Source organism: Pollachius pollachius (assembly GCF_949987615.1).
Source record: "Pollachius pollachius genome assembly, chromosome: 10".
Classification (NCBI taxonomy): domain Eukaryota; kingdom Metazoa; phylum Chordata; class Actinopteri; order Gadiformes; family Gadidae; genus Pollachius; species Pollachius pollachius.
In genome coordinates, this window is record NC_136943.1 from 10,377,892 (window position 1) to 10,398,374 (window position 20,483).

General features: G+C 42.9%; 2 protein-coding genes across 3 annotated transcripts; one reads left to right on the forward strand and one right to left on the reverse strand.

Annotated features, from left to right (window-relative positions):
* Positions 1–425: 425 nt before the first annotated feature.
* On the forward strand, positions 426–12,438 carry zdhhc2 (zDHHC palmitoyltransferase 2; the record flags this gene model as incomplete). The annotated part of the gene is made up of 14 exons (XM_079745054.1): positions 426–552; positions 3,927–3,953; positions 4,813–4,907; positions 6,170–6,290; positions 6,771–6,840; positions 7,239–7,271; positions 9,297–9,417; positions 9,554–9,592; positions 9,787–9,919; positions 11,204–11,330; positions 11,759–11,848; positions 11,957–12,069; positions 12,158–12,233; positions 12,339–12,438. The coding sequence occupies 13 exons, from the start codon at positions 426–428 to the stop codon at positions 12,196–12,198; spliced, it is 1,137 nt and encodes a 378-aa protein (XP_079601180.1). The 3' UTR covers positions 12,199–12,233; positions 12,339–12,438.
* A 1,435-nt stretch (positions 12,439–13,873) lies between these two features.
* Positions 13,874–20,267, reverse strand: cnot7 (CCR4-NOT transcription complex, subunit 7). 2 transcript variants are annotated; one of them, XM_079745032.1, is made up of 8 exons: positions 20,126–20,267; positions 19,670–19,753; positions 19,339–19,465; positions 18,802–18,995; positions 17,910–18,071; positions 17,320–17,464; positions 16,131–16,241; positions 13,874–15,506 (listed from the first exon to the last, which is right to left on the reverse strand). In XM_079745032.1, exons 2-8 carry the CDS (start codon positions 19,714–19,716, stop codon positions 15,375–15,377), a joined length of 918 nt encoding a protein of 305 aa, XP_079601158.1. In that variant the 5' UTR covers positions 19,717–19,753; positions 20,126–20,267; the 3' UTR covers positions 13,874–15,374. The 2 variants fall into 2 exon arrangements, with proteins under 2 accessions (XP_079601158.1, XP_079601159.1); XM_079745033.1 differs by having other exon boundaries at positions 19,339–19,753; positions 20,126–20,254.
* Positions 20,268–20,483: the final 216 nt, after the last annotated feature.

The window sequence follows — 20,483 nt, forward strand, 5'->3', positions numbered from 1 at the left end:
GTCTGACAGGACAATTGTGGTCTCCCCAGGAAACGGTGGGGAATTCATCCTAGTTTATTTTCCTAAATAATTTACGAAGTAACAATCACTGAAAGTCCAAATACAAAGTACGTCAGAGATTTGCTGAAATCCTGCCATTGATAAGACACCGGATTGAGTAAAAAGACAAAAAAGAAGCGAGAGAAAAGGCTTTGCAGCATCCCACGGACGTCATGGCAACTTGTGAAGAAGGGGTGGCGCTGCCCAAGATTTTCTCTCATTGAGTCGAGAGAAACACAACGGCCAGCTCCCCAACCCCGCGCAGGCAGTACCAGCGCACCACGATGACTCTGATCCCCTGGCCGTTCTATCGCACGCAACGACCGGGAGCGAGGCTGCAGTAACACCGCCTCATCGTACCGTGACCAGTGGCATGCTGCTCGATCATGGCACCGTCTGGCTCGCGTAGTGTCAAACGGGGCTGCCAAAGAGTTTTGTACTGGATCCCGGTTGTGTTCATCGTCCTGATAGTGGCGTGGTCGTACTACGCCTATGTGCTAGAGCTTTGCATAGGTAAGAACTCGTTCATTTTTTGGGTTAGGTGTGTAGCCTGCAATAGTGTGTTGTATTTAATTTATATTTGAACACCCAATGCAGGGGCTGGTTTAAAAGCTTCAACACGTTTGGTAGACAGCAGTCTGGGTGGATTTCGAAGCACTACCATATTTACGCAGTGTTGACAATGTCAGGCACATGACAATAACATTGTACCCGGGAGACTCATGACTCTTCCTGAATGACTGTGTGTGTTTACGGCAGTTAGTCGTAGATTACCTGAATGAATTGAGATAATGTCTATACGCAGTCATATATTTTAAGGGAGGGATACTAGCAGTCATTGACTGACAACATTTCTATTTTAAAGGCATGACAATGATCTTAAAATAGTAGGCCTAGTAGTATACAAACCTCAGCGTGAATCCACACCATTAAAACCCTTTTGAACTAAAGCTGCACACTTAATTGGATAAGACCATAGGCCATATTTGTGCTCCTCCATCTGCATGGTGGGACTTAGGTTTTAGACATGGGGTTCAGCTGTCTGTCAGTTGACTATAGCAGTTAAATGCTGTGGCAGAACGCACTGATTGACCTGGGGAATGAGTAATGGAGGTTTCAGCATGTCTGAGTAGCCAGGACAGCAGCAGCAGCAGCAGCAGCCCAACATGTGGTCCATTTGGCTTGCTGTCAGATCACTGAGGGGAGAGGGGAAAATATAAAACGTCCTCTTCCGTCTGTCAAAGGGGATTGAAATGGACACTGTTCCACAGCCGTTGGAGACATTTTGACCTCTCAGTTATGGTCATAACGCTTTACATACATAGAACAGAACAAAAGTTGGAACCACAAAAGGTGGAATCTCCCTAACAGAAAGAGTTGTACTGCCAAGTAAGCTTTCCCACACTCAGACCTTTCATGGTATATGTCAACGCTATCATGGCAATAACACATTCCGATTCCGATTCTTATACATGACGATTCTGTTATATCCAGAATGAAGATATAATTGGGGTTAAGGTTTCCAGACTTTAGGCTTGTCTTGTTGTTCAGTCTACGGTTCATTTCCCCGCAGTTCATGTACACAAAGGACCTGTTTAAAGTGCGAACCATCAGCTCACAACATTGACACGGTTATTTAGTAGTTATGACAACCAAGCTGTATTTTTAAATAGTGTTGTGATGTTTTTCTCATCACCATCCGTTGTGATGAGAACTGTGCCTGTGCCTGACTGGTGACAAACATCACATGTGGCGGCAGCAGTATGGGACGGGACGGGAGTGGCCCCCAGAGGCAGTCATGGCCAGCATCATGGCAGTATAATAAAGGGATAATTGTGTGGAAGAATGATCAGCTGATACACACTGTGGCGCTCGGTTAATCCCTTTTGTCTGACTCAGTGAATTCAGTCCGCCAGTCTCCACTTGACCCATTTACTACCGTGTAAAAGCACTCAGCGTCAGGCTGAGAACCTGGGTGGTGCTGGGTTGAGTTAGCTGGCAAAGAGATAGCAGCTAGGAACACAAGACGGTCTGTTTTTAAGGGGTTCCGGGGAATGGTCTGTGATTGACTTGCTTTCTCAAAGTGGGGCAAAGAAAAAGCATCTAAAGGCGCAAAAAAATTGTTTAATCATTCCTAAAAAACTTTTTTTTTTAAGTTGTGGCTTTGCGATGAGATCCTACCTCATCAAACGTGGACTTGGCACGAGCCTGAGGGCATTCGTGTTGCTCCCGGTTTGGCATAAATAACAACTAGTCACGAAGGAAAGACAACTGTCAGTTTTAAGGTGTTTTCAAATTATTTTAAAAAGTTGTGTTCTTGGGATAGCGAGATGATTCTTCATGGATGAAGGATTCTGAACCCAGCTTGAGAGCAGGGAGGTAAAGTGTTTTGGCCAGTTATCCAGCTGTATAGTGTGGTCAGAGATCTGCCTGATTAGCCTGTATGAAATTAATGGGTAGAATCATAAATCCATGGGTATGACCTTTACTGTACCCCAGGCCAGGTGTGAGGAGCCATCGTGAGTTTCACAGGGAGAAGTATGTGTTCAGCCGCTCGGCAGCCCTGTGTGTGTGAGTGTGTGTGTGTGTGTGTTTGTGTGTGTGTGTGTGTGTGTGTGTGTGTGTGTGTGTGTGTGTGTGTCCTTTGGCTGCATGCCTTGATTTGGGTCCTTGGTTCACCTTTACTTTCCTCCTTCCTGCTGTGTGTGTGTGTATGTCTGTATGTATGTGTGTGTGTGTGTGTGTGTGTGTGTGTGTGTGTGTGTGTGTGTATCGGTTTCTGTGTGTGTGCGTGTATGTCTGGTGTTTGTGTGTGTGTTGTATGCATCTGTGTCTGTGTCTGTATGTGTCTGATGTGTGTGCGTGTGTGTGTCTAGTCATGCTGCATTTTTCCCCAAGCCCCCCTTTTGCGGCTGATTTACGGACAGATTCCTTCCAATGCAATGCTAAGAGTCCATCTAACCTACTAGAGGGGTTTCCTAACCTTATCCTGAGACAATTAAGAAGCTATTCTGCTAAACTGATAATAGTGTGAGGGAGAGCGAGGGAAAGAGCAAGAGGCTGGGAAAAGCCACTCATACAGCTTTGTGTCCGGGGCATGTTTCAGTAGCTGTGTCTGGTACACTGTCAGCATTCCCATACACATACATACATTATGCAGGCTGTAGCATTATGTGCTGTAGCTGCTCGCTGTTTGGTTTTACAGCCGTGTGTTGCCTCTTTAATCACTGCCGAGATGAAGGTAAAAATGTGTTCAGGTGTTCAGGGGATTAAAGCAGTGATAGATTACGCATGTGAAACCTTTTTATATTATCAGCGCCAGAGACAGAGACACGCATTTACAAACCCGGCTGTTTGATCAGCAGTGACGTGGACAATGGTGTGTTATCTATTATGCCTTTGTATCAAAGTTGAAAATCTGTTTTGTGAATATATATTTTTGTAAATCACACAGTGTATATATTAAGTGTAGACTTTGGCAGGAGTTTGTCAATAGTGACTCACTCAAGATTAAAGTCATTAGAAGGGAATTCAGTCTGAGAAATGCAACACAATCAGGGTTGCATGGGAACTGATCTTTAAATAGTTTTCGAAGCTATTTATAACAACATTAAAACATGCCAAGGTAAAGAAACTCTAAGACACTGTCTTCATTCCATTATATTGTGTTGTGTAATAGTGAGCCTATACAGTTGAAGTCTGAGTGAAAACATCTTAAACCACACTTCTTCAAATGATGAACTGAACTGTTTACTGGGTGAGCGAGGAAGAGCAATATGGAGGCACTGAAAGGAAGGGGAATGTTGTGCTACCTCTTTACCACAGAAGAAGCTGCATTTTTTAAGATACGTTATCTTTAATATGTTATTTCTCTTTTTTCTCTCCAGAGTCCATCGACGACATCGGAGAAAAGAGTAAGTGTTTGGCCAGCAGACAGGAGATTGACTTTGTGCATTGGGTTTTTCTTTGAGTGAACCTCAACCTAATGGGAGTCAAACAAGCCATTTCTGCCAACGTCTTTCATGGGCTCTTCAGACAGCACACTGGTGTCTTGTAGAAGCAGCACTGTTTGATAGTTTAGCAACGCTTAGCTTCAGTGCTGAATGGAAACTTCCCCTTGCCACATGGTATAAAGTGCTCATTATAAATCACTTATCATACTGGAAGCATGCTCGTCTAATATTGTGCTTGCCTTCGCAAGCTATATGCTAATGCTAATTGTACACTCAGAACACATTGGTTTTAAAGGACATTCACCCACTGACCTCAGTCATCAGTTAGAAAACAATCATCATCAGTGCATTACTGCTATTATATTAAATACATTAATACATACATACATACATACATACATACATACATACATACATACATACATACATACATACATACATACATACATACATACATACATACATACATACAAACATACTAAACATACGTAAACTGTATATTGCTCTGTAATATTTTGGACACAGACATTTTACCTCAGTGCTAATTGTGGTTAGAACTCTGTTTGTCTGTTTACACAAGATAAGTATCTAGATTCCACAACTGTTTTCGAATCGGCTTTAGAACTTTTCAGAGTAGGCTCAGATTTGCCACTATTGTAGCAAGTGATGAGTGCTTGATTTACAGCGGAGCTCCTCCACAAAGTTAACAAAGATATAGGCTTATCATGGGGATCCCAGGAAACCAGCGTGGTTGTCTGATCGTACACTTATACTACAGCATCACACATTGACCCATGATGTCCTCTGGCTCTGCTTTCAGTCATATACCTGCTGGCCTACCATGTGACCTTCATCATGTTTGTGTGGGCCTACTGGCAGACCATCTTCACAAGTCCCATGAACCCCCTCAAGGAGGTGAGTGTAGCCAGACAGCCTGGGGGGGGGGGGGCATAGGCGATCACAAGCCACCACGTAAGCCCTTTTCTCCCCTTGGGACCTAGAAGACAATTTCAGTGTGTGTGATTCGGGATCCATCCGCACACTCAACAAAACTCTGAGCACATCGCAATGGATGATCATTTCATTCTCGAACGGATCATCCATTCTGGTGTGCATTGTCAGGCCACGATCCACCTCTCAACTGGAACGTGTCCCTTTTCGGGTCCCGAGCTCTGACCCATAGTTAAAGAACTGGGAGGCTGGCTCTAGTGGCAGTAGATGCATGACCACAGCTGGCCCTGAAAATGAAACCAATGAAGTGAACTTCAGGGAGATCCCTTCTCATGTGCTGTCGAAGGCCCTCCTTCCAGGAACCAAAATGACCTAAGCAATTTCAACCTTATTCGATTTGTGCTTCCACTGCTGAACACACACACAAACCTTTTGGCATCAAATGAAACATAACAGCATCACAGTGACATGATGAGATTTTAACAGATTCGTTTGTTTAGCTTTCACTTCTAGAGTTTAGTGTTTAGCTTTCACTTCTAAATTTTTGTCTTTAGCTTTCACTTCTAGATTTTAGTGTTTAGCTCTCACTTTTATGAATGAACTTTGATACAGGCCTGTGTGTGTCACGGTCAATAGAGCAGGTCGCTCTATGGCATCTTGCCACAGAGCTGTTGTGTTGTACGTGAGCTTGTGTGTCTAGCTCCTGTGGAGGAAACCAGAGCCTACATAGAGACCACATTAGAATAACTATTCCTTACAATGTCCCCTGGGTCCAGGTGCTGTGTGTCACTGCAGGGCTATATGTCTGTCTGTCAGTATCTATCCAACTGACTCTCTCTCTCTCTCTCTCTCTCTCTCTCTCTCTCTCTCGCTCTGTGTGTGTGTGTGTGTGTGTGTGTGTGTGTGTCGGTCTCTCTCTCTGTCCTTCTGTCTTCCGTCTGTTTGTCTGTCTTTTGTAACAATACACAGCATGAATTAGCTTAGCGAAGGCAACCAGCTCCACAGGCTCTTCCCCAGCCAGTATGTGCATCCGATGAATGCATATTAAATTAGATCAGATCGATGAGGTTCCCAGCATCTGATGCTGTAACACACCCATTAAGCGAGTTTCAACATGCATCACAGAAAGTATACACAAACAGCGGTAGAACACAAAAACCTTTTTTCGTCCAGCTTTGTAGAACTGTTTACGTGTAGTGTTCTTCTTCCCTGTGCCCCACATTCAGTTCCACCTGTCCTACTCGGACAAGGAGCTGCTGGAGCGTGCCGACCGAGGCGAGTCTCAGCAGGAGATCCTGAGACGGCTGGCCAAGGACCTGCCCATCTACACCCGCACCAACTCTGGAGGTACCGGGGGCTTTAGGGGACCCCCTCAGCTGCTGCGCCCAGATAAGACCCACCGCGTTCAAGGAGACCAAACAGTGCTGGCTCCGGTATACTCTCTCGCTGAGCATCCTAGAGTTGGGGTAGTGTTTTGTAGTAGGGACGTGTTGGACTCCCAGCCTAAAGGTTCTGGGTTCAAACCCCAATGTCAACAATCTAACAATCTAACCTAAAGCATCTCGGAGAAAAATGCCTAAAACCTTCTAGTAATTCAAACAATTTCCCCTTTTAAGTCACTTTAGTTAAAAGCATCTGCTCCAAAGGATAACAATTAGTCAAATATTGACAGTACATTCAGATACAAGCTGAGGCTCTCTCTCTTCCCATTCTGCCTGGTGGTCGGGGAACAGACTGGGCCTCAGTCAGCCAGTCTGCTACCGATGGCGGTGTGTTGTGTGTTGAGTGTTGTTGTGTGGCGGTGAATTTATCGGCGTCTCTTCACAGCCATCCGCTTCTGCGACCGCTGTCAGCTGCTCAAGCCTGATCGATGCCATCACTGCTCAGTCTGTGATAAGTATGGCTTCTCTGCACACACACACACACACACACACTGAACGCGTTCACGTACACATACACACACACACACACACACACAAGCACTGAACGCGTTCACGTACACATACACATACAAACACGTACGTGTATACTTACACACACACACACACACACACACACACACACACACATACGTGTATACTTACGCATACACACACAGACACACACAGATATAGACATACATGCATACACATACACATACACATAAACACACACACACACACACACCGAACGCACACACGTACGCACACACACACATACACGTACACATACACATAAACACACACACACATTAACACACACATTTACACATTGGACTCACTGACCCGTGCTGTGTTTTGTTGTTCTGTGTTGCAGATGTATTCTGAAGATGGATCACCATTGTCCCTGGTAGGCATGAGGACCTTTTATCATTTGGGGAACAGAGGGGCTAGGGCTTCTTGTAGCTAGGGCTTGCATAAGGTGGATTCTCAGCTCTCTTTGAGTGTGGGCTAAGATTGTGGTGTCCATATTGGTCAGGTTTCTGGGTAACGTGTATAAGAAGACTCCTGTATTGACAACAGATTGTTGATGATAACATAATGACACCAGGCGATCGCAAAGAGCCTTGGGTTGGAACAATGCCTCAAACATTGAAATTATAAACAAAACACATAATGTACACGATGAACAGTGACACAACAGTGAGACATATATATATATACTGTATATACAGTGGGGCAAAAAAGTATTTAGTCAGCCACCAATTGTGCAAGTTCTCCCACTTAAAAAGACGAGAGAGGCCTGTAATTTTCATCATAGGTAAACCTCAGCTATGAGAGACAAAATGAAAAAAAAAATCCAGAAAATCACATTGTCTGATTTTTTAAGAATTTATTTGCAAATTATGGTGGAAAATAAGTATTTGGTCACCTACAAACCAGCAAGATTTCTGGCTGTCACAGACCTGTAACTTCTTCTTTAAGAGGCTCCTCTGTCCTCCACTTGTTACCTGTATTAATGGCACCTGTTTGAACTCCTTATCAGTATTAAAGACACCTGTCCACAACCTCAAACAGTCACACTCCAAACTCCACTATGACCAAGACCAAAGAGCTGTCAAAGGACACCAGAAACACAATTGTAGACCTGCACCAGGCTGGGAAGTCTGAAACTGCAATAGGTAAGCAGCTTGGTGTGAAGAAATCAACTGTGGGAGCAATTATTAGGAAATGGAATACATACAAGACCACTGATAATCTCCCTCGATCTGGGGCTCCACGCAAGATCTCACCCTGTGGGGTCAAAATGATCACAAGAACGGTGAACAAAAATCCCAGAACCACACGGGGGGACCTAGTGAATGACCTCCAGAGAGCTGGGACCAAAGTAACAAAGGCTACCATCACTAACACACTACGCCGCCAGGGACTCAAATCCTGCAGTGCGAGACGTGTCCCCCTGCTAAAGCCAGTGCATGTCCGGGCCCGTTTGAAGTTTGCTAGAGAGCATTTGGATGATCCAGAACAGGATTGGGAGAATGTCATATGGTCAGATGAAACCAAAATATAACTTTTTGGTAAAAACTCAACTCGTCGTGTTTGGAGGAGAAAGAATGCTGAGTTGCATCCAAAGAACACCATACCTACAGTGAAGCATGGGGGTGGAAACATCATGCTTTGGGGTTGTTTTTCTGCCAAGGGACCAGGACGTCTGATCCGTATGACGGAAAGAATGAATGGGGCCATGTATCGTGAGACTTTGAGTGAAAACCTCCTTCCATCAGCAAGGGCACTGAAGATGAAACGTGGCTGGGTCTTTCAGCATGACAATGACCCCAAACACACCGCCCGGGCAACGAAGGAGTGGCTTCGTAAGAAGCATTTCAAGGTCCTGGAGTGGCCTAGCCAGTCTCCAGATCTGAACCCCATAGAAAATCTTTGGAGGGAGTTGAAAGTCTGTGTGGCCCAAAAACATCACTGCTCTAGAGGAGATCTGCATGGAGGAATGGGCCAAAATACCAGCAGCAGTGTGTGAAAACCTTGTAAAGACTTACAGAAAACGTTTGACCTCAGTCATTGCCAACAAAGGGCATGTAACAAATGTGATTTTCTAGATTTTTTTTTTTCATTTTGTCTCTCATAGCTGAGGTATACCTATGATGAAAATGACAGGCCTCTCTCATCTTTTTAAGTGGGAGAACTTGCACAATTGGTGGCTGACTAAATACTTTTTTGCCCCACTGTATATATATATATATATATATATATATATTTAGACTGATATTCTATGTAGAGAGGTACACAGACAGATAGATAGACTGGTGGAAAGATAGAAAAACAGACAGACAGACATAGATGGATGGATTGATTGATCAATTGAATGATCGTTGGATCCTTATTAACCTGAATAATTTGATTTCCGTCCTGGCTGCAGGGTAAACAACTGCGTAGGATTCTCCAACTATAAGTATTTCATGCTCTTCCTGGCCTACTCCTTACTCTACTGCCTCTTTATCACTGCCACAGATCTTCAATACTTCATCCGATTCTGGACAGTAAGTAGTGGTACATCGCAGTATAGTATTCATGTGCCTGCACTCGCTGTCTGTGGTGTTTAGTGGCAAATCCTGAATTCTCCTTCAGCAAATGATAAATTGAATACTTTGATTATTTATGTTTTTGCTTTGCAAGGCTGAAGGTAGAGCGCATGATCGTCTGAAAGAATACCTGGTATGAGCCAATCAGATGATGAGTAGCACTAAAACAGCATTAACAATTAATTAATAAGAAGACTAGTTGGTTGTAGAGTAAATCAATTAAATTTACTAGCTAGACTAACTCACTAGCTAACTAATTGTGGGGTACTTGGGTATGTTCTGAGTGTTGACCTGTTGGTTGTCGTTTGCGACCTTTGACCTCTCCAGAACGGACTTCCAGACACGCAAGGCAAGTTCCACATCATGTTCCTGTTTTTTGCCTCCTCCATGTTCTCCGTCAGCCTGGCCTCTCTGTTCGCCTACCACTGCTGGCTGGTCTGCAAGAACAGATCTACACTGGGTGGGTAGGGGTGTGTGTGTGTGTGTGTGCTCTCCAGTTTGTACACAATGCCATGTCAAAGTGGCTTAAAGCTGCAGTGTGAATGATTTTGTTCCATCTAGTGGCAAGATTTCAGATTGCAACCAGCTGATCCATCTTATTTTAATGGGATTATCACTCACAAAAACATACTTATATATTATATTATAATTTAATATTATGTTCAATTTATGCCAAGTCTGTTTCACTACATGCCACCCAATTATGCCCCCTGTACCATTAACACAAGTCTAGATGTTTATTCTCCAATACTACTTGCAGCAGCTCAACCACATGGAAATGTTCTGGGTTTGAACCCCTAGTCTCGCTGTAGGCATCCTTGAACAAGATTCCCTTACCCTACCTGCGTCTTAGCGACATTGTATCTCTATTTTTAATGCTTTGGATACAAGCATCTGTGAGGTAGGCAGACTAAATAGGAAAATACTAAATAGTTATATGAATGATGATCTGTTTTACCTTCACCCTCCTATGGGTTAGAAGCATCTAACTGAAGCCCTTATCAATGCCATGATTTAATAAAGACTACATTATTAAACATAGGTCTCTCCTTATGTGGGCACAGTGGAACACTTTGTGTTTGATTGGAAGAGTGGATTATCCAGGGGGTGCGTTACACTGTAATGCTATGATGCTAAGCAGCTTAGTAATGGACACTGCCATGTTAGCCCCCTTGCTATATGTTAGCCCCTGCTGCTACGTTAGCCTGTGCTATGATGCCCTTACAGGAATAGCAATCAAGCCTGGTAGTAGTGTCCACCAACTACTGTAGCTTTAAAATATATACTCAAATTCATCAAAATGTGATATAATATAATTAGTTGTAATATCACATAATGAAGATGAAAGGTGAAGGATTGTAGAAAAAAGGAGTAAAGCTTTTATTCAGTTACCCTTAAAATACCATGAGTGATACAATTATTGGGCGTCCTAACTGGGGATTTGAACCCCTAACCAAGCTAATTGCAGTGCCATGCGATACTAGATACCACAGGACTGTGGAGAGCTTTATGTTAATTTTCATTGTGAATATCAATAACAGTGTCCAGTACATTAAAGTGTAAGGCAAAGCAAGACAAGTTTATTTACATTGCATTGCACCCCTCAAACAAAGGCTATTCAGGGGGCTTAACATAGGCATGAATCACACTGGAAAACATTCTAAAGACATTCAACGGGAGTATTATTTCAAGAGAAACGTGAAGTAAGCAAAGCTTAACCCTAGCTTGTGTGCGTGTCTCTCAGAGGCAGTGCGCGGCCCTGCCTTCCGCCACGGAACCGACAAGAACGGCTTCGGTCTGGGGTTCAGCAAGAACTTCCGCCAGGTGTTCGGGGATGAGAGGAGGTACTGGCTTCTTCCTGTCTTCTCCAGGTAAAAACTATGACATCTCCTCTAGAGTCTCACCTCTGTCTTTTTCAAGAAGAGCAACTGACATTTTTGTTGAGGTTTTAAGCATGTAGCGTACCCTTTAAAATAAATTAGCATATTCATAGGCAGGGCTGGCAAGTTTCATTGTAAGCTTGGAGTGAGATTACTTTATTTGTGTTGTGGGCGGAGTGAACCAACATTTTGTAAAACACGGCGACCCTTCACCCCACATAATTATCATAGAAACTTTACTTTAACAGCTTACTTTTTTAATCACTGCACAGAAATACATGAAAGACATGAATAGCGTCAACACAATCATGGCCCTGTGTTGTGAATGATTGTTTAATACAGAACAGACATGACTCTTATGCCATCATCGTTGGGTAATTTAACATGCATTGTAATGTAAGGTTACCTTCATGACTCAGTCTAGGAGATGGTTGCTCCTTCCCCACCTGTCTGGTCAACCAGGACGCGGAGCAGCCATGTTCCCCCGAAGGCCACAACGCTAACAAGATGTAAGTGTTCCATGATTTTGTTTGGTTAATTAAAGGGAGCTAAACTTGTTATGGAATATTTCTTTTACTCTTCTTTACTTTATCTTTTCGCTTGGTTAATGTTTATAGTGCAACGGAAGTCCAGTTTCCAGCCAAGCCACTGAGGGAGTCTCAGAGTCGCCTGCTCAGCAGCACCCCCTCGTGGATAGAGAGTGACAGTGCGGAGGACAGAGAGAGGAATGGTAAACAATCGTTTACATTCTTGCTTGTTTGTATCACATCTTAAAAGAAGAGAACAATGGATTTGACTTAACCTGTGTCTTCCTGCAGGTACCAGCAACCCCATAATGATAATAGAACATGAGGCGTAGGCTTCTATTAAGAATCAAGATGTTTAACCCTAAACGTAAGTATCCTAAATGTAGTTCAATTCAGTCTTCGCTCTATTATAGATAAACTAAACGTGCTCTGTGTGTTTTTGGTCCAATCGGTTAATGCTTTCCTTCCCCAGTCGTGGGTGTGCCTATCAGGACGTGATGTGGTGTCACACGATGTCTGTCGTCGTTCATGATGCGTACAGCCGTATGCTTCTGACAAGGTTTACTTCATCACCACAGAATATGCAGAAATCACAACAATAACAACAACAACAACAACAACAACAATAGACCAAACCCGGAGACCTCTTAAAAGAGTCAACTAGTGAACAACAAAGGAAACAAACAGGTTAACCCATTCAGTTCCTGAGAACGATGGGACAGGAACTGCATTCCAGAATATGAGACTTTGAGTTTGTCTATTTGTTAAGCACAGTATTGTAATGACTGCGGTTTTGCACTTTGTATAATCTGAATATTAGTCCGGTTAAGCTGCTTTTGACAACACCATGTATGCTCAACAGTTCAAAGGGTTGCTCATCGCTGGGTAAATCTAGACCCCGTTTCTTTGATTTCTCATGCAAGAGCTTGATGGTAGAAATGAATGCTACATTTTGTTTTTGTGAACCATTGCACATTATAGCTTACAGTGACATTTGGGTTTTATTGGAGTCTCTAGTTGAGAACCAGGAAGGCCTTTATGTCAGTGTAGTTTCATCTGCATTTTTCGAGTGATATTAAAAAAGAATCTGGGATGGGGTCCCCCCTCTCCCTGACCACATCATCTACATGCAAAGTGTTGTAAAAATGAACCCTGTGCATGCTTGGTCTCAGTGAAATCAAAATGCTTTGCCGTATTGAACTGTATGCAGGACAATGTTATTATTTCTCTCTTGCTTGTGATGAGTGTGTGAAGCTGTTTAGTGAATCTATGAACAAGGGCTCCGTTGTCTGACTGCTTGGGTTTTATGTGACCGTATGAGTGAGGGCGTGTGTCGCCCTGTCACAAACACACACTGTTAATTTGTATTTCTCTGTATAACGGCAGTTGGCTCCCCTATGCCAGATAGTGCATGTAGGTCTGGCATAGTTTCCACCACACACTGCCAGATAATGTTCCCTGGTCTGTTTTCACCCAGAGGCGTCACTCCGGCCGGGAATCGCTCATAAGCGGTTCTTATTTGATTGGTTTATTTTTCCACAAATGTATTGAGAGTGGAAGCAAGAGTCGTTATGAGTATTTTAGGTTTATCAGATTGTGAAAAAAAGGACAATTACTGAATGTATTGCAGAAATAAAGAAAGGTTGCTATGGGTGCTTTGTTAAATTTGTACTTTCTGACCATTCTTTATTTCTCACACAGGTCATTTCAATGAAATAGTTATTAAACTAGTTTTCCTGTGATAAGTACTTGCCTGTTTTGAAATGCTGTATGGTGTCTATATTTTTCTATCAAACTGACTTGGGACGACCTAATTTTTAGGTTTATGAACACTCAGTTGTGCTGGCTTACAAAGTGAAAATAAAATGAGGTCATATTCTCCATCTCTCACAGAATGGCTTTTTATATGTATCTGATATACAGTATGATGGTGTGAATAGAGCAAAACATAACACAAGGACTCCAAACCAATCCAGAATGTTTAGTGTTATAAAAATTCCATGCCTTTATTTACAAAACCATATTTATTTAAGTATTGCATATTTAAAAAAGAAAGAAATCTTTTACATATTGTAAAAGATGTGATGAGGAAAAAAATATAATCAATTGAATACATTTCCATATCCTAACACTGATGGTCAACAGGTTGTGATACACACACACTTCAATCAATGTCCATGGAAGCTCTAAGTAGTCTCAACAACAACATTTATTCAAACATCTCGGTTCATGCAGCAGGTTTCAAGCAGCATGGGTCGACTGTGTAGCAGTACATAAACAAACAGCACAAAATAACGTGTCATTCAATGAACAGAGCTACAATGTTGAATGTATTCCACTGAAAGTCCAAGGTGCTTTAAGAGGCAGATTAAAAGGTAATGTTCCTTTTCCATCTCTCTCTCTCTGATGAGTAAAAGTCACTTTCTCTTATTACTATACTAAAATTCTACAAAACCTTCATTTCAATTAAAAATGAAAATGGGTCTAATTCCTCTAAATGTTGATGCACAAGGTCACCTTGTGGAAAAGGGCTTCTTTTTACCACTAGCTGTGTTTAACGATAAAGTGTTCAAGTCTCTCCTCTGGTCATGACTATTCATGTCAGTTGAAACAAACGATAATCAACCAGAAAAAGTGCTAATGAAAACCAATCAACACACAATAGAAAAAAATAACAGTCCATGTCTGTTGATCTCTTAGGATTTCTGTTCAGAGCCTGGTTATTGCGATCCCACACAGAAAATGTATTGTGGGCTATCACAATACTTGCAAATATCACAAAGTCATACGCACATGTAAACACACTTTGAATTAAGTACCCAATATCGCTTTGCTATACTAGAGGGTTATAACTTGAGACTTTTAACGTCCGATAAATGGGCAACTACTCTACGCGTTCACTCAAAAACTGTCGTTACCAATGGGTCAGTTAATCAATGCAAGCGGATCAGGACCTGATGGAATAAATTAAAGCTAAACATGAGCATAGAGCCAATGTTAAGGCTGAGCTTTGTGGTGGAAAGACAAAATAAAGAAAACAAGATAGCTTCAAGATTAAGATAATAAGTCACGTGTAAAATGGGAGCAAAAAGGCAACAAAGACGACACCAGAAACTATTTCAGCTTTCCATATAAAATCAGGATCTGGTTAGTATTTTTTAAAGTGCAAAATGTCTACAGAACATTTTAGGAGAACTAAAATCCTGTTTGTTTGTCGTTCCACTCTTACCCACCCACAGAGTTAAACATTACATTTAACTAGACCAACCGGCTGGCACCCCTCCCTGCACGCTGCTCTCGATTTTCCTTTCCTCATTGTCTGCCATTTTTGTAGTTCCTCTACAATGAGCTGAGCATAGGAGGTGACAGCGGTTCTAGAATAAGTCTGCTTTTCAGCTTCCAGAATGATCCGGTAGCGATGGTACTCCGCTCTGATTGGAGGGACGATCCGTTGTCGAGGGAGAGGAGGGGGGTGGGGGGAGAGAGGGGGAGAGGTTCCAACGTGATGTCATGACTGCTGTTTGTTGGCCTCTTCTTCGTAAGCATTGCCTGTTCCGTTCTGAACGTAAGCAGAGCCAGTGCCCAGGCCGTACAGGTGACCACAGTATTTAGCGTCGTCGATATGATCCTCAAAGAACATCTAGGAAAAAGTCAAAGATGAGGCAACAGGAGTGGGATTCCCCTCCAACCCAGCCCCCCTTGAAATGTGGACAGTGGGAGAGGCAAATTATCGTCATCATAATCCTCACAATCAATCATCATAGTCTGAAATACAGCTTTGTCTGATTAATATTCACATTTAAATCCCAAGATTGATAAAGGAAAAAGTGTTCGGTAAAATATTTGTGATTAGTTTTTTTATGGATTAATAATTATGTGGATTAAAATATGTATTTGTGTCTTAAAGATGAAGGCAAAAAACTATACATTCAATAAAGGGTTCAAAATGTTGATATTTTTGTACATGACTCAGTATTTGACATGTAGCTCTTTCTCGGCAGCCAACACCTACTTACAACCACACACACTAAAACTCCCTCATTTACTTTCCTTGCGAGCATTGGTGGCTTCCACTTGAACCGAAACCAACCGTTTTGAGGGCCAAACGTGGCACTGAACTGTCTGTCTGTCCCCCATATTTGATCTCAGCATAAAACAAATACACTTTCAGCCAAGACTAACACAAGGAGCTGGGCTGTGGTTCAAACATGGTCAACTTGTATGCGTTTCGAAGAGGACGGATACACAGCCACCTCCCCCCTACCTCTCTCATCTTGAAGAAGGCCATGCCTGTGAGCAGGGAGTCGGAGCCCGCCTGGTGCTGGGGGCCGATCCGCTCCAGGTCCAGCTGCTCTGCCACCTCCTGCAGGCCCCCCTGCCAAACCACACCCACCGGTCACCTGCTGCTCACCTGCTGCTCACCTGCTGGGTACCTCCTGCTCACTGTCTGGGTACCTCCTGCTCACTGTCTGGGTACCTGCTGCTCACTGTCTGGGTACCTCCTGCTCACTGTCTGGGTACCTCCTGCTCACTGTCTGGGTACCTCCTGCTCACTGTCTGGGTACCTCCAGCTTACTGTCTGGGTACCTCCTGCTCACTGTCTGGGTACCTCCTGCTCACTGTCTGGGTACCTCCTGCTCACTGTCTGGGTACCTCCTGCTCACTGTCTGGGTACCTCCTGGGCTCATCATGTTACTGTCTGGTGACTTCCTGGGCTCATCATGTTACTGTCTGGTGACTTCCTGGGCTCATCATGTTACTGTCTGGTTACCTTCTAGTTACCACCTGCCTACTGTCTGGTTACCGCCTTGGTTCATCATGTTACAATCTGGTTACCTTCTAGTTACCACCTGCTTACTGTCTGGTGACTTCCTGGTTTTCATCATGTTACCTCCTAGTTACCACCTGGTTAATATATGGCTAGCTCCTGGGTACTATAATGGCAACTTTTTAGTTACTATTTGGTAAATTCTGGTTACTATCTTGGTTACCATTCGCTATGTATCTGGTTACCTTCAAGTAACCACATGGTTACCACATGGTAACTCTCCGGTTACCGTCTGGCAACTGCCTGTTTACCCTCTGTCTTTTTGAGAATGATTGCCTGATTCCCAGTAGCCAATCAATATTTACCACACTTCAGATGAGATAACAGGTCATTAATTCCAATAAGCAAATCAGGAGGACTACAGCCAATCACATTAGGTCTACATTTAACCACGTGACACAAAATGTATCATGTGCCTCCTTCTGAACAGCCAACAATTGGTGATACCCACACTACACTCACTACCATCTGCCTACCTCCTGGTTAACCTCTGCTCTGGTTACAGAATCGAGGCCTACACTCAATGCTAACTCCATGCTCAATTTATCACGACGACGTGAAATGAATTCACCTAGCGCTAGACTGAAAGCTCTGCTCATTCAGAATGTTTGGATGGATGCATTACCTTAAGGTTTTTGCAACTCTTCATGAGGTACTTCACGTCGTAAATGACAGGGAAGTATAAGCGAAGGATCTCAAAGAAATCCACCTCCTCCTCAGGCAGTTTAGCATTAGAGAGCAACTTGATCAGGTATCCAAAGTCATAGCCACTGAAACACACACACATACACACACTGTGTCTTTTAAAAAGAACAAGGTCATCATCAAGTAGTCTGTTTCTCGTATAGCCAACAATCACCATTTGATGATCAATATGCTAACAGTAGTTGCTAAACAACGTAGCTTCCGTACACTTATAGAGCATCATACAAATGATGGACTGTGCTGACCAATGAGAGAGGGCAGCCGTGTGCATAATGACTGGATACCCCTACGCATGTACCTCCTTAATATCCTGCTTTAAACTCTAGTGATGCATCAACTGGCCACTGCACTTAATGGTCAACACTTAACCTTTAAAAAAAGAAAGGAAAACAACCAACACATTTATCCACACAACTGAAATCTGACCGGTAGTGGAAACCCCACAACGCAGACACAAAATGGGATATCACCAAATAACGAAATGCAAGGGGTCTTTGGGAGGAAGCCTACCTGTGGAAGGACAGCCATTTGACCCCCTCACAGAGCACCACCCCGGATGTCATCAGCAACTCGGCGAAGTACAGCGTGTCGATGCCCTCTTCCTCGTGCTTCTTGAACTGAATGCCCGACGTGGTCAGGAGCTCGATGGAGTCCTGGGCATACATGTCCTCTCTGGGGACAGAACACATGGGAGAGAAAGGATGGATCAAAAAAAGGGCATTCTGGGAAAGGGAATCATTATGATGGCTGTATGTAACCTCAACCTGTGAAGAACATTTGAGAACTAGTATGATTTCAGATAATAACGCTTTTAGAATGAAGATGAATCACGCATGAAACTGTTTTCAATTAATGCTATGACAGTCAATAAAAGTCTTTATAAATGTAACTAGTTTGATATTCTGTGTTTTTTTTCCATATTTGAGCAGAACCTTTAGGCACCATTTTCATATACTGCCATAAGGCTGTATATAAATAGTTTTTTAAAAATAGTCCTATTTGGCACAATCTATTTCTATAAGCCTATGATGGTTAGTTACTTTTCTGAATTTAGGCCCAGAAAGACCACTAAACACAGAGCTTCAATGACATGAGTGCATTAATTAAATTAACCAATACGCACATCAGATACCAGCTAGTGCATTCATCGCTTTTGAGATCACTTATCACTCGGAGTTGCTATTCTACAACCAGCAACGGGTTTCTACAACTCTTCATTGCCACACAATCTTTTTGTTCATTATTTTGGCTTGACAAGCAGACAAACGTTTACCATATTCCGTCTTTCTACAAAATGAATTCAGGAACTTCCAAAATAGACTTGCACAAAGAAAATGAAAAAAGAATAAGCGGCTGAACAGGAAAACTAACAAACAAGAGAGGAATAAAAATGAGGTCCTACGTAAGGTTGAACTTAAAGTTGAACTGCCATGTGGACGTTCCAGGTGGATAGTCCCCTTCCTCATTCATAAAGGTGAGGCCCAGCTGGATGATCTTTAGGAGGTCAACATTGCAGCGCAGCAACTGGTACTGGTAGTCAGCGTTGCTGCGGAATTCCCCGATCGGCCTGGCAACTACACCCGGAAACTCTGTGTCCTAGTAACACAAAATATTACAATACATGATATGTGACAACCCGTACAACTTGATCTCTGGGATTATTCATTGAAAAGGATAACAAGATAAGAGATAATTACTTTTTTTATCCTAGACTTTACCGGACAGCATTAAGAATTAAAGAGATAGAAAAGTAAACAAATAATCTATCCATATGCACAATATGAGTAACAGATATGTTGACGCACAATGTACATTTGATCATTGACAGTTGATGGAACACATTATTAATCATGTATGCTATTGATATTTTACATTGTGTGTGTCTTAAGTGGTTCTTAACGATCGTTCTACATGCTGTGAGAAGAGAGGCATGCCTCACCATTGCAATGTAGTTGTACTTTCGAATAACATGTCGGATCCTCTTCAGCTCCTCATCCAGGTTGTTGGCCCAAACCTCACATATTCTTTGGCTGTGATCCACAGTAGCAGCGGGCATAGTGCCACTTCTACATACAAAGCATTAAGCACAAAGGGACAACTTGGAGCTCAAGTTTTGACCCTGAGAAAATACTGACAGTTGATATTGCCACTCAAAAGGACGGTAGGCCTACATGTCACTGCAGTGTCAATTGCAGCAAATGTAACCCACCCCCTCTCAGCATCAGTTCAGAGGGTTTAAGTGCCCCCTCTAAACGATGAGCTCACTTAACTTTAAAACGTCTTCCTTCCAGTGGGGCAACCTGTATCCGACGACCATATTATATCAAATAGGAGTTGTTCAAGCAGTCGTCGGCCTATGATATCAAAGGATCGTTTCAGGGTATTGTCAGAGCCTGTCAGACACCCAGTGGGCTTCCAAGACGTTAGCTCTTCACCATACCATTGACAATGTGCAGCTAGGTGGTAGGTAGCAATTAGCTTGCTCAAGAAACATTTGGATGTGAATTGGCAAATGCTCTCAGTAGGATCGGTCATTCAGACGTGTGTCATTGCTTAAGCGGTTGTCTAGCTCGGCAACGATCGTATGAATGTGCAAAACATGCAAATAGCAAGTGGCAGCAGCAGCAGCAGCAGCAGCAGCAGCAGCACACCGGGAGCACAAAGTCGGTGCCACTTCCTCGCCTCTATGTGGCATTAAAAAGCTTACTACAGCTACGTGAACTTACCGTTCCCCAGACTGGGCGGGTATGTTTATTCTTATACTATTAAAAACCTTCAAATGTTACCTACTTTGTTTTATCAGGGGCGTTTACTAACTTTTTTAAATAGTTACATTCAGTGTTGTATCGATATCAGCCTAGAGCTGCCATCATAGCGAGAACCTAGTACGTGACAACGTCATGACGTAAGCGTCCTAAGTCATCTATGTGTGCGCAAGAATATTTCCGCCCACTTATTATTTACATTAAGACGTACAGCATGCACATGAGATTATTTTTGTATTTGTGTTCGTATCTCAGATTCTGACTATATATTTGGTTCAATCAACGCAAAAAATAAATAAACATAATAAGCCAGTTAGTA